Raw genomic sequence first — 15460 nt, forward strand, 5'->3', positions numbered from 1 at the left:
CAGCCAAGTATTTTACATTTTAACTTATCAATCCTGATCACCTGCTGCCATTTTTCTTTTTCTTGGACCCCAGTACCTATGTTTTTGTGCATGGTACATGGAAACGAGGCTAAATGACTCAAATATGCATGAAAACATAGGAATGCGGGTGCAGAAAAATGGCAGCATGTGCTGTGGACTGATTAGTCAAAACATCTGAAGTGTAAGGAGTCCTGGAAGAAATAGTTTGGCTCCCACAGAACCTGTGATCCATGAGTCGAATTTGAGGCAGCCTATATCCACAGAAGATGTGTGGTCAGTTCTTCAAGATGTTGGAACAACCTACCTGTTAAGTTCCTTCAAAAACTGTGTGCAAGTGTACCTAGAATAATTGATGCTGTTTTGAAGGCAAAGGGTGGTCACACCAAATCTTCATTTGATTTGAGTATTTCTTCAGTTCATTTACTTTCCATATTTTTAATTGATAAAAATAATCTATTGACACTTCTATTTATTTCTAAAAGCATTCCTAATTAACAGCATTTTTTCACACCTGCACAAGACTTTTGCACAGTACTGTACATCCAACAATTTATGCAAATACCCATATAAAATAAGCGCTTCAAAAAATACCACGTGTTTAAGCAACCAAATATCAACATTAATTATAAATACACTTTCCTTGCATCTGTGTGCGGTGCTTCTTCTCACTTTCTGACAATAGTGCTTAACACCAGGTCCCATCTTGAGCAGATCTACTTAGAACACCCTTAATTTTAATTTCTGCTTTGCCCTGTTACAGTGTCCCCTGACAGAAGCCATGGGTTCTAAGGGACAGTTGATCCCGACCAGAGCACATTGCAAGAGATGTTGGGGCTGGAGAACCTAGTGGTTATTGGTTTTCTTTGCTGCAAACTGATCACCCCACCAAAGGGAGGCTGAAACAGGAAGTCTACAATGTGGAGACTGTTGGGAAGATGTTAGAGCGAGAGCAGTCAGAGCAGAAATTACTCTGTAAGCTTCCAAACCTCCCTATTTCCCCTCCACTTCCATTTGTTTGTAACAAGTAGTGCGCATTCATTGTGGACATGTGCACTGCTCTATGCTACAAATCCCATTGTCCATGAGTCCCTTTTAAGGAGTGAAAAGGAGATGGTGGCTATGGTCCTACATAAAATGGGACCATGGAGAATAAACATAGCCACCCTCCAACAGGAAGTGTGATCGCAGCATAAAAAAAAAAAAAAGGTATTTGGAGGAGACTGAGAGCAACAGTAGGTACTCTACGTTAAGTATACATACTTGAATCAAATTTTTTTTTTTTTTTTTAAACCAGAGTTTAGTGTAACTTTAATGGCGGAAACCTGAACCAGTTGGATGGGTAGTGCATAAGCCTTGAAACTGAGCGGAAAGCCTAACTGATGGGCAAGAGACTTGTCCAGAAAGCAGGTGAAAGCACCCAAATCAATGGTGACCAGAACTTTAGTGGCGATTTCCTTACTCTAAAGGGACAAAGGCCATGTAACATGAGTAGGGAAAGTCAATGGGGCCAGGGTAAGCTGGGAGGGGATGATTCCTTCCTTACCTGATGGGGCAATTGTGAAAGAAATGACACAGTGATGGCAGGTGTGGCAAGCTGGCAAGTTATTTTGTTGATAAAGCAGCCACTCTTTGGGGGTCAAAACTGGTCTGGCTAGGTACAGCTGCATTGGTTCAGGTATGTCTGTAAGCAACGAGGACATTGAAATGATTGTTGCCTCAGGCGGAGGAAAATGGGCAACCCTTCAGGATGAGAATACCCCCCCCCTTCCTTTTCCTGTTTCCACTCTCCAGGGCAACTGTCATTTTGAGTAGCAAGTCAGGCAAGCTCCTACAGCAGGTCAGGGATTTTTCAACTCTAACTCGCCTTTTTTGTAGCTGTTCCGAGAGTCCGAGGTGAAACTGATGCTTGAGGGCAGCAATGTTCAATTAATTGTACCACTCCATCTATGAAGTCAAAGATATGCTCCTTGACTGGGCTGGGGTCTCTTGCCAAGAACAGGGTTGGGATACGCTGGTCAGAACCTCATTTCCCTGTTCAATGGGACCGAAAGTTCATGGTTTTGAAGTGTTTTGGCTGCAGTGTACGTTGCTACATCATACTCTAATAGCATCAGTTACATACACTATGGTGGTGCTGTTTTCCTTCTATTTACTAATTAAAGTTAGTCATTCAGGAGAAGCCTTCCCCAGACTGGGCTGAGGTGGAAATTATAAAGCCATCTGCCTGCCTCTTCACCTCAGCCATTCAGAGGAAGCGTTGTACTTTTTTAATCAAAAAAAGCAAGGCTTCTTCTGAATGGAAGAGAAGCATTTAGGCTGACTACATTTCGCTCTGGCAGCATCATCATCATCATCTGTATTGCTGTGGAACACAGTGCTGCATACTAGCTGTACTACAATATGATACAGCACACACATAGTGGCCAAATCACTTAGTAATGGGAAAACTTTGTTTGGTCCAGCTTGGCCTAAACAAACTATTTACCACTTTAATACTGGGAATTTTCACACCCTTCCTGCCCAGGCCAATTTTCAGCTTATAGTACTGTTGCACTTTGAATGACAATTGCGTGGTAATGACAAACTGTACCCAAATGAAACTTTTATATTTTTTTAAGAACGGAGAGAGCTTTCTTTTGGCGATATTTAATCACTACTGGGTTTTTTATTTTTTGCTAAACAAACGAATTAAGGAGCCCTGGATAGCAGTAAACTCTAGAGGAGTTCTGATACTTCCTCACGCTATCCAAAACTAGAAAAAAAGTTTTGGACTTGGGTTTCAGTTGCAAACCTTAACATCAATCATATATCACATTATTTAAGGTATGATTATTTACCTGAGAAGAGTCAGCCTTGGCAACATCACTGGTGACTTTAAGTGCTTTGCTCAGACCATGTCCTGACTCATGAATCAGAAGATATCCCAGCAGCAGTGATATATGCGCAGGGACACATGTAGTGAATGGCAGTATCGATGACAAAGAGGACAACCAGTCAAAGGAAGCACTACTATCTTCTTTAAATTTCTTTAACATGGTCAAAGTAACAGTTATTGTATAGTGCCAACTTGATACAGGCAAAGACAGCATTTCTACGGCCTAGAATGAAAAGAAAGGAAAAAAGAAAAAAAAGAAAATATTGAAAAAGCAATCTAAGCCTGGCTCTACAAAATCAAGTACTTTTAGTACCTGGTTGTCTTACCTATATATAAAATAGGTGCTGTGAGACCTCCAGTGAGGTGTCCCAGGAGGCTGTGGGCAGGGTACAGGAAGGGCTAAACATTCTAGTTGTAAAACATTCAGGCGAGTATGGAGGAAGTGGGAGTGGGTACCTGCCCCCCCCCCCCCCAAAAAAAAAACTCTGAAAATCTGTTGGTGGGGAGGAGGGGAGAACAAAGGGTGAGTGATACTTTCACTTTTGAGTGAGGGTCTGCTTCTACTCTTATCCACATGACAAGTTTTATCTGGCCGTTGGGTAATCAGGACTGAGTAAGAAGAGAAGGTCAAAGATTCCCCCGTACCTGGAAGTACTAGGTATATTTAGGACTCCAACAGAGCTGCCAACAGGAGAAGAAAAGCTATCAGCTGGGAGTAGAGGGTGTTCTTAAAATAATTTGTCACTTTGCCATGATTTGGCAAAGTGCCAGTTTCGTCTGAAGCAGAGTGGCATTGCTGGTGCCATGTATTTGTATATACAAGGTACAGAAGGTAAAGAAGAAAACAAAAGCATGTACATACAGCAAAGGAAGCAATTCTTAGGAAAAGATTTTGAGCTACTTCTTCATGCACTGGCTGGCTATGATGTCCTAATTGCATTAAGCCAGTGCTTCTCAAAGAACAATCTAAGGACTTTATCATCTCTTGGTGCCAAAGATGCTGATGCATCTCTGATCATTATTAAACATATGCCCAGCATGTACACTAGGAGCTAAACGTAGTGAGCTCCGAATATCACTTTCTTGGCACCTTCATCACTATGAGATTTTTATTGGTGTCTTTATGAGATAAAGAAAATAAACAGTTAGTAATCTTAGGAATATAGAAGCAAACAAAAATAGATAAATCCAGCTAATTTAAAGCATGATGTGAGGTTTATTTAGCCCATCTGCAAAGTATACAACTTTATTTGTAAAAATTAGATCGACTGTATTAGTCATATGCTGGCAATGGGGATGTGACCAGAGAGTATAAACCGTTTTGCAGTTAGAAATAGGCAAATAACTATGTAAGCATAGGAATGCATGTGGTACCTACAATGTTTTGTGTATTTGTATGCCAACAATTGTGCATACACCAGCTAATTTACTATAATTTCAGAGCTGAATATATATATACAGTATATATAAATATATATTACCAGTTTCTCTGTCACCATCTCCTTGTTGTCTACATTTTGTATTTTTTCCAAGATTGTTAGGGCCAGTTGCTGTAAAGAAGATCCTCCATCCTTCACGCTAAAGCAGTCTGCCAAGCCTGAAGATGAAACTACCAGCAATACTGGCATGACTAACAGTTGGCCTAGGTGTACCATTTTCTTTTCGGCTGGCGTTTCCAAAATTTTAAGAGCTATGAAGAAATAAATGACAATAATACATTAACTGTCATACAGTATGTGGAATGCAAAAATCAACATGAACACATTAATGAGGCAAGCAATCAATGAGCATGGAGTTATTACAGCAGTTACCTTTACGAACACTATGTTTATTCGTTGCTGCAAACATCTGTTTTGCTCCTGTGTATAGGTATTCTCTGCTTCTCTTATTTTTAACTAGCCCAGTAACAATAGTAGGTCTGAGCTATTTGCTGAGAGGCATGTTGAGTATTATGCAGATCTCGCTTTTTGTCACAAAGTTTTGAAAATTGAAAAAAGAAAAAAATTTCCTTTTCTTTCTTAATTTTCCAAAACAAAATGAGAGCTGAAAAATACTCACCATGCCTCTTAGCAAATACTTTAAACCTGAAGGCGGTGATTGGTTTTCTGGGTCCTGTACGTGGCTAGACTGCCAAAAAGTCTCACACATGGGGTATTCCCTTACTAAGGAGAAGCAGTAGAATGGATTTTGAGGTGTAATTCCACATATACTCAGGGCATGTGTGAGTGATAACTTTGTGTAAAAGAAAAAACATTTTTAAAAAGATTGTAATTTTCCAGAAATTTGTGGCAAAATTTAAAATATTCCATGGACTCAACAAGCCTCTGAGAAAATAGCTTGGGGTGTCTACTTTCCAAAAAGGGGTCATTTGGGGCGTGTTTGAACTGTCCTGGCATTTTATGCCCCATATTAGAAGCTTATGCCACACATCATCCACTCTTCCAACCACTTGGGAGACCAAACCTTTTCTGACACTTTTTGTTTACATGAAACATTTTTTTTTTTTTTTTTACTAGAAAATTACTTTGAACCTCCAAACAGTATATATTTTTTTAGAGCAGAGGCCCTACAGAATAAAATGGCGAGTGTTGCAATTTTTTTTTTTTGTCATTTGTCACACAGTACTTGCGCAGAGATTTTCCAAACGCAATTTTTTTGGGAAACAAAAACCTTTTTGAACTTTAATACACAAATACACTATATATTGCCCAATTGTTTGGTAAAATATAAAAGATGATCTTATGCAGAGCACATTGATACCAAACATGACATGCTTTAAAATTGGGCACGCCTGTGCAGCGACAACAAACTACGTACATTTTTAAAAGCCTTTACTAGGTCACCACTTTAAATTTATCTAGAATTACTGCCCTAGATTTGACGTTCGTGGTGATCCCTCACATGCATGGTGCAATTGCTGTTTACATATGACACGAGACCGATGCTTGCGTTCGCCTTTGCACACAAACCCAGGGAGACAGGGGTGCTTTAATTTTTTTTTTTATTATTATTTATTTTGCTTTTTTATTTTATTTTGACACCTTCCCTTTCATTTTTTTAATCATTTTTATTGTTATCACAGGGAATGTAAATATCCCCTATGATAGAAAAAAAGTAGCGACAGGTACTCTTTTTTGAAAAAATTGGGGTCTATTGGATGGACTCTAGATCTCTCCTCTGTCCTTAAGCACCTCAAGATTGGTGTGATAATATGCTTTCCCAATGGCGCGGTTTATATCCAGCAAAACAGAAGTCATGAATTGCTCATAGCTTAGGTAGCATAGGTATCTTAGCCAATAGAGATGATTGGAGCCATTCTGGTCTCCAATCCGCTATATGGCAAGCTGAAGGAACCACCGGCTTCCGTCTCGGGTTAGCCGGTAGGATAGGAGAGCCGGAGAAAACCGTAGAAGGCGGCGGCAGGGGGGGGGGGGGGGTTCCCATCCCACTGCTTGTTAAAGCAGTCTAGCGGCTAATTAGCCACTGATTGCTTTTACATGAAAGCCGACCGCCAGCTGTAAAAAATGATAGCAAGATGATGCCTAAACCTGCAGGCATCATCCCGGTATGACCACTCAAAGTCCAGCGACGTACCAGTACGTTGCTGGTCCTTTTTGGGCATATATTGTAATGTTCTTTTATTTTCATGCAGCCTGTGGGCTGAACGAAAAAAGAGAACCTAACAGATTCCTCCATTCACATTGATCATATCGATCAATGTGAATGTAGAAATCTCTGCCAAGAAAAGTGTTAAAAAATATATGGCGAAGCATAGGGTAGATCTGAGTCCAACCCATCCCCTATGCTTCGCCATATATGGTCTTTTTTTTTTAACTGCGGTGTTGAATTTACCTCCTACAGCGCTGCAATCATTGATTTATGTATATGCTGAGAGCAAACGCTGCTGCTGTCAGGATAAACAAATCAGTGCTGCAGCTGTTGGGCATACCTGCAAAGCAAACAATGGTTAATAATAAAACACAGTAACAATAAAACATTACAATATAATAGTATACAGTACAGAAAAACAGTATAATGGCAGTATCTGCAATACAAACTATGGTTAACAATTAAAAACACAGTAACAATAAAACATTACATTATAATAGTACGCAGTACAGTAAATCAGTAGAATGGCGGCATCTGCAAAGCAAAGCATGGTTACAATGACAAACCCTAACAATAAAACATTGCAGTGTAGCAGTGTATTATAAAATGTACAACAGTGTACTAAAACATGAAAAGAAACAGAAAATTACCTCAATAAAACAACAATGATTTTTGGCTTTTTTTTTTTTACACTTTTTTGGTAACTAAAAAAAATTTGAACGCTCCAGGCTAGGGTCTCTCAAAATGCAATAGCCATTTAACATCTTTCCAGACCCTGTGTGCCCTAGACTGTGCCATGATGTACCCTATACTATAGTTTGCGGTAGCGACGGAAACAGTCCCTGATGCAGAGACCAGGTTGGCCAGAACAGGAGGGACAAAAAAAACAACGGGTGTCACTCTTATATCCGTGTTTTCCACAGGCACGGCATCTTCTTTGGGGTGTTCTTTGGGTAGAGGTACCAGGGAGGGCATCTGGGAAATGCCTCTGATGCAGCTAGCTCACTGCATCAGGATTGTGAATTTGGGCCACAGCACCTTCTGGATACAGAAGGATTGTGATGATCTCTTCCTGGAATTTTAAGAAGGATCCACTTCTTCCTGACGCTTTGTATAGCAAATAAGCGTTCAGCAGAGCCCTATGGAATAAGTATACAGACACTTTTTTGTACCAGCATCTGGCCTTGCGGGCAATTAAGTACAGCGCCATCATCTGCTCATTGAATTGCACTCCTCCCATGTTAAGGTTGTATTCGTGGACACAGAGGGGCTTCTCAACAACACCAGCCGCCGTTGTAAGTTGGACAGTCATATCTGCCTGAATGGAAAACAGACGAAAAACATTCCACGTGTCCCTCCACTTCCCTGCAAGCAATTTATTACACTTCAAGCAGGCTCTCTCCAGGGTCCCCCGAGAACAAAAGAGTTCATGGTCATTGCAATGTATGAACTGCAAGATTTGCTTGTATCTAGTCTTGGCCATGGCAGCAGAGAACATGGGCATATGATGAATTGGGTCAGTGGACCAATATGACCGCAACTCGCTAGTTTTAGTAATGCCCATGATGAGGGATACGTTTCCATACATATTGTCTGGCAAGGGTCAAATTTGGGTTTGCGGCGATAAATTGACCGGCATATAAATTGCTTTGGTCCACAATAGATCTGTACAGGATTTGCAAGAACATCAGGAAGGACACTATGGGCTCTATGGGTTTGTCTTCCAATTCTTGGTGGCTGGGGACACTACTTGTGCTAGCCACCCCACCAGCTTGAACTGCATTTATGGGACTCGCCATGTCACCAAGTGTTACTGATGTGCGGGTTTGTCTATGACCAGGGTGTACTAGGCCACTGGTGCTTGCCAGTTCACCAAAAGGTTGAGCGGCGCTAGACACTCTGCTGCATATGAGAACTATGCAATTGTTGCAACTCAGCAACAGAAGAATGGGGTCAGGTACGGCTGACCTTAGCAGGAACCACTACTCTGTCGTCAGTTCTATCTGTCAGGGTGTCTCTGCTCTCTACAGGTTTGAATACTTAGCCGGATTCTGACAGTGAGGCTTACCCATTGCTCTCATCTTTCATTCTCAGCATCGTGTAGGCCTCTTCATAAGTGTACCTCTGTTTGGACATTTTGGCAAATAAATTTTTAGGTACCTAATGTGACTCACAGGTAAAAAGCACCTGGTTGCCAATGACTGTTTGAACAGCTACCAAAAAATGTAACTGACTCAGGCCGATCAGGCCTGACTCTGCTAATGCTGCGGTTTTGTATGCTGTGTATTGGAAGTGACAGTAATCACTGTACTAAACTATTGGGGATGCTAGTATAGTTCTGATCAAAGATATTGATCCGTTCAGACACTATACTAGTAATGGAGGTGTTTAGTGTATGTGTGTGTGTCACTGGAAAACAAAGGGTTAAAATGCATTACTAAATATGCGGCGGGCAATTTGACACTATGCTGGATTGACGCTAACGGTAGTGCTAAATGATGTCATGCGTGACACTAATACAGTGATCAGAAAAAAGATATGTAAACTATAATAGTGACACTGTGACAAGGCAGTGAAGGGGTTAACTGGGGGTGATCAGGGGGTTAAATCTTTAATAGGGGAATATATAGCGGGTACCCTAAACCTATCTGGGACTGACGCTACCACTACTTGCTGCTCACACTAACTGCTGTCACCAGTGACTCAAATACATTCTGTGAATCGCCAGAACTGATCAGCAGGTCCAGGCCATAAATAATTGGCCTGGACCTGACGAGTGATCGGTTCTGGAGCGAATCCGATCACCGCCTGGTCGGCGGGTGTGCGCCCCCTACCCACCGACCAGGCGGTGATCGGATTCGCTCCCCTACCCTACGTCGATTTGCACAGCTGAGCCACCTTGTCACAGTAAATCTGCGGCGAGTGGTCGGCAACAGGTTAAATAACAATATAGAGCATAACAGGAGACACAGGTCATGCTCATTACATTTTACAATACACAGGTATTAGGTAACGGAGTGACTCAAAGGGTATGTAACATTTTCGAGAGGGAATGACCGGCCATAAATTTTTCTTTAATTTAAGTGGAACTTTAGTCAGAAAATTAAGTCCCACTAGGTGACTTCAGGCTGGCCCCTTTTGCAGGTATAGCTATGTAAAACATTAAAAAATAAGTGTCTATACTGTTTAAAATCCAGTAATACACTGTCTCACCCTGCTCCGCACATACTCAGTTGCTCTGTATTTTTAGGTAATGTGCCAAATTTGTAAAGACCGATCTGCTGACAGCCTTAAGATTTACTGCTGCTCGGGGACTCTGGGCTTTAGCAAAATGGCAGCCTCCAGCAAGAAGAAACAGGAACAATGCTGGAGGCAATTTACTGCACACACTAATTTTGGTAGCATTATTATTAATGTGGAATGTATGTGTCTTACTAAAAAACATTTTTATCAAGTTGTAATGAGTTCCCTATCAGAAAATATAAGATAGCCATGAATGAACCTGGACACTAGGGCAACCTGGGAAGCTTAACACAGTTAAAGGGAAGATTTGAAAATAAAAATATGGGAGCTGCCATTGTTGAATTGATTTCAAAGGTACAAGACTTTGCGACTATCATTCATAATTTGACATCAATATATTGTAAGTCAACGAAGTTGAAGAAGCACACAGCCAGTAAAACCGGAAATTGACTGGACTCCTTTCTTGTATGTTTGGTTAAAGCTGGTGAATCATTTGGTATTGAAGTCAAGATCAGGATAACCACCACAAAGCCTTCCCCAAAGGAATGATTTGTATTGCATACTTACGTTGGTTAAGCATGGCACAATATAAGTATGCATTACTCATACCTGACAAACCAATGGGGAAGAAAATTCACTGTAGTACTCGGTGCTACTACAGTGACAACTGCAATCTTTAGGGTCCTGCTGATGTTCTATACAAGTGGCTGCTCAAATGCACACTGGCCACATTTAAAGAACCAAAAAGGAACCAGGTGTTCTCTGAGTGGACAAGGTTGAGAGGAGGGCTATTCGGCATGAGCAATGCATATTACATTGTACCACACTGGACAAATGTAAGTATGCAATAAAAATAATTCCTGTAGTTCAGGTTTAAGATTAAAAAAGATATTACTAAACATGGAAGAAGCAAACAGGCACTAGAAAAAATATGTATGACAGACACTGCAAGTTACATAAACAAGAAGATTGACAGATCAGGCTAATCTAGACCGAATCTGGTCATATCATCTGGTGATCCCTGTAACAGGGACAAGAAATGAGGGGAATCTGCACAATGAGGACCCAATAAAAACCTGACAGAGGCCCCAACTCAATGTCAACCTATTAAAAAAAAATGTTTCACTAGATTTGCGATTTAATAAGAAAAACACCCCATCTGAAAGAATCCTACCTAGTTTCATCATCTGTCTTTGCTGACTGGTAGGAGCCTGTAGTAAAAGCAGACTGAGTCCAACTAAAGTCTGCTCTATTGGAAAACTCTGGAAGAGAAAACAAAGGCAACATGTGATACAATATAGTAGGTAAGCCAAAAGGAGCTTTTGCAATCTATGCAATAGTGAAACACACACTTGAATTACAAAAGTCTAAAAGTGTACCAGGAACTGGACTCATTGTTGGACTCATTGGGCCGCTTCGTATTTTTACACTGTACATTTTAACGCTAATCCTAGCTTATGTTTTTATTCCTCCTCCATTCTCCAGGGAAATCCTGTGATTGCTGCTGTGGTATCTGGCTAACAAACCTGACATACCAGTTCTGACCATGGGAGATTAAAATTATCGTCTCAATCCTCAGTTGGATAGGCACCCTCCAATTCCAGCTACCTCTCGGGGGAGGGGCATTACCCTCTGTAGTCTCTTGGTGGAGGTGGGCTGGCTTGACATCTGGTGTCTTCGGAACCCTAACACCCGGCAGTTTTCCTGCTTTTCCAAGACATTCGGATCGCTCGCACGCATAGACCTCTGCTTGGGCACGAACCACATACCCAATTACACCTCTAAGATAGAGTACTTCCCCTGTGGGGTATCGGATCACCCCTCTTTAATATGGCAGAACACCAGGCCTCCATCCACTATGTGTAGGGCCCCTGTTGAAGCTAAATGCTTTCTGGCTTAAGGAGTTTCCCACTCATGACCGCATAACCCAGCAAATTGACCAATTTTTCAGTACACACATGCAAAGTGAAGATGTCCTGTTGAGGTGGGAAACCTTTAAGGCCTTAGAGGTACATTCATCACGGAAATGAATGTTATTAAATGCAATTCCTCCATACTCCTTGAACAAGTGGAAAGCCAGGTACGAGGGTTGGAATTATCATACGTGTTGGACCCATCTGATTCCGCAAGGGAGGCATGAATGTCGGCCCAGGACTCTCTGGATCGCCTGAGATCCTCCGCCCCAGAACGGAAAGGTTTTTTCACAAAAATGGCGTTCTATGAAGAGGGGGAGAAAACAGACCGCCAGCTAGCAAAAATTGCTAGGTTACAACAATCCTCACCAACTATTGGAGCCTTTCCCTCCTCCACTGGGCGGGTGGTCAGTGACCCAGATCAAATCATTTCTGAGCTATCATCCTTTCATTCAGACCTATACTGTATGGTTCCCGAGATGATTATTCTTCTGAGTCACTGACAAGTTACCTTAATGACCTGACCATGCCCACTTTATCCCCTGCAGACCGTCTAGCATTGGACGCCCCGCTCATTCTTGATGAGCTACAAATGGCGACCTGTTCCATCCCCACATGTAAGGCCCCTCAGGATGATGGTATTCCCATGGAGGTATACACCACCTAAAGGCAGATAACATGGGATGGAGGGCACTCCTTTCCCTGGATGCAAATAAAGTGTTTGACAGTGTTAGTTGGCTATAGCTCTGGCAGGTACTGTCTAAGTTTGGTTTTGGTGCTCGGTCGTGGGTACGCCTTTTATACAGCTCATCGCAAGCAGCGATTAGGGTGCCCGACAGAGTCCAGACAGGGTTGTCCCCTGACACCCCTGCTCTTTGCCATAACCATTGAGCCTCTGGCTACCTTAGTGCATAATAGCCCACATATTAATGGGTTTCAGTATGGTGACTTACATGAGAAGATCATGCTATACGCTGATGATATGTTGCTATTTCTAGGTGACACTTCCTCATCCTTGACCAGTGCTATGTCTACAATTTTGGAGTTTGGGTGGCTCTCTGGTCTCACTATTAATTGGATCAAATCTGCATTAATGCTTTTAGATAACGTGCCTGGACAGGCAGCATCTATCCCCTGCTCCATCCCCTTAGTGACCTCTTTCAGATACCTGGGTATCCAAATCTCCCCCTGTCATTACGCACTACTGCCGTCTTAATGTGCACCCCCTGATGGCCCGGTTCAAAGATAAAATAAATATCTGGAATAGGCTCAAAATGTCCCTGGACAGGAAAACTGATCTAATTAAGATGATACTTATGCCCAAACTTTTATATGCCCTTCATAATTCCCCCGTGGTAGTTCCCTTGAAAACATTTCGGGTGGTTAATTCTCTTTTTAAGCTGTTACTTTGGGGTGCCGTCCTCCCAGAATTAAGTTGGAACAGCTGCAATTTCCTAAGGATGGTTGAGGCTTTGTCCTCCCAAACCCCTGGATTTACTACATAGCTGCCCAACTCCAACACTTTATAGGTTCCATGTCTCCCGCCCCCGAAGGTTCTTCTGCTTGCCTCTTACTTATTGGCACTGGTGCGGACTCCATCACGGAGTCAAGCCCAATAAGCAAAAGCCTACCTATGTACTAATCCAAAAATTTGAAATAAATCAAAGCAACTGTAGCGAGTGACAGGTTATACTGCAGTCTGCTTTGGGGAAATAATACTTATGCTGAACTGGCCAAAATCCAGCAGGGGCCCAGATGGCGTGTCTGTGGGGTAACTCTCCTCTCCAGGTGTTCCAAAATGGGAGGTTAATGCCTTTTCTGGACCTCCAACACAAATTTGCCCTACCGGCTTACATGCCTTATTTTTACAGCTATCCCATGCATTTAAGGCTCAGAAATATGCAATGGATTGGTCACTTTCACCCACCCCCATTTTTCATCTACTCCAGTTTTCGACCGAAACAAAAGGTTTCATATCCCAGTGTTATCATATTCTCTTGATGGAGTACCTAAGGGCTTATCCAAACAGGGCAATGTCCCAATGGGAGGAGGACATGGGAACTTTGACAGGAGACCAGTGGGAGGAGGCTTTTCAGTCGCCTAACATGTGCTCGCCTAATGTCTCACAGAAGGTGTTACAACTTTATATCTTACTCAGAGTACATTATGACCCAGTGAAACTCCACAGGATGGGTAGACTTCCCGACCCCTATGCGGTAGAGATGCAGTTGAACATCTGTGGATCTTATTAATCTCTGGCGATGCCCTAAGTTACATTGCTACTGGAGTGAGGATCTCTCTACGCTCAATAGAGTCTTCCAGGTTAATGTTCCCTTGAACTCTATCCACTGTTTACTTGGAATCCTCTAAGAGGTTATACCTGAGGAAACGACAAGAGTGGCTTTCTCCAGGGCCTTATTTCAGGCTAGGAAGGAAATTCTTTTAGGCTGGAAGTCTATAACTCCCCCATGGTTAAAATGTGGTCCATATGGGGCACATGCTCCTCTTGGAGAGATATATATATATCAACATGGGAACTGACTCAATAAATATGAGAAACTCTAGTCTCCATGGCTTAATGTCCCTTGGTTATCCCCAAGGGAGCTTGTTCTGATAAAGGTATTGCAGTGTCCCACGGGCTTCGTACACTCTGGGTGATCACCGGAAATGTAGGTGTGATGTAGGTGAGACATATAGCCTCACACAGGTTCTACAAACCACTTACTCAATTCCTATCTGTTTGGGAGTATGGACAGGGTAGGTCTAAGGGGAGGTGATTTGTTTAATGTTGCAGGATAGAGATGCCGCTTATTATTGTACCTTATTTGCCTGGACTGTGAGTTGTTTACAGCTGTATTTACTGGTATACTGGAATGGAAAAAGTTTTTGTACCTGTTCCTTTTTCTTTTTGTACCTGGCGTTCTAAATACAAACCAATTCTGATTCCAAAAAAAAAAAAAAAGTTTAAAAGTGGCAGATAAATAGAAAACTACATAAAATAATTTTGACTTACATCTTTCAGCAGGTCCAAGTTTTGTTCCAGTATGTGTATGAGTGTGGAGCAGTCTCCTGTGGTCTTCAAACTGACATCACATGCACACAAGATTTGAAGAGATAACAGATAGAGCTCTTTTTTAAAGAAATCAGAATGTAGCTGGAAGTTGGCACACACATCCTTCATGTACATGGTCAACTCTGTGATCTGGGTCCAGTCTGCAAGCTGTGTAATAGAAAGCATGGATTTGGTGCAAGACATATAAAAGCCAAATTCATATATCCGTAAAAAGAGGAAACAAAACACCACCAAATGTGTGTGAGTATAAAATATATATTTATCTCTATTTTTTCCTTTTACACAATATAAATAAAACACTTTAAAAATGTACTCTATTCTTAGCAACTGTTTTACCAATTTAGAAAAAAAAAAAAAACCCTTGGTGAAGCAAAATTTTCCAACTGCGTTATTTGACCAGTAAAGAATCCTGCCAAGCAGATTATGTATATTTACTGACCATGCCAGCTCTGTTTTATCTCTGGCCTGCTTCCTCCTACCCTTTCTGACTGGACATTTGTTTATTTAATTTGATATCGGATATGGAAGCGTCAGGACAGACCATGGTTTCACTTGTCTTTAAAGTATTCACATAATGGAGCACCCTGATCAGGAACAAGATCAGGTTCAATGTATCGAAGGATACATGTATATCCAGTTGGTGGCCACTATATTGGTGGCCACTATACCTTCTCTACAGCATGTAGCAGAGAAAGTCTGAATCAGGATCAGATACAATGATGATAT

At 41.7% G+C, this 15460-nt stretch overlaps 1 protein-coding gene across 1 annotated transcript in view; it reads right to left on the reverse strand.

The window, feature by feature from the left end:
* Positions 1 to 15460, reverse strand: part of FOCAD (focadhesin) — a 333165-nt gene that overhangs the window by 214521 nt on the left and 103184 nt on the right. Inside the window, exons 8-11 of the mRNA XM_082243972.1 lie at positions 14675 to 14881; positions 10923 to 11010; positions 4378 to 4586; positions 2859 to 3119 (exon numbers count right to left, since the gene is read on the reverse strand). Coding sequence (XP_082100098.1) covers positions 2859 to 3119; positions 4378 to 4586; positions 10923 to 11010; positions 14675 to 14881 — 765 coding nt within the window. The remainder of the gene's footprint in view (positions 1 to 2858; positions 3120 to 4377; positions 4587 to 10922; positions 11011 to 14674; positions 14882 to 15460) is intronic.

The sequence above is a fragment of the Pelophylax lessonae genome, assembly GCF_965119305.1.
Source record: "Pelophylax lessonae genome assembly, chromosome: 1".
NCBI classification, from domain to species: Eukaryota; Metazoa; Chordata; class Amphibia; order Anura; family Ranidae; genus Pelophylax; species Pelophylax lessonae.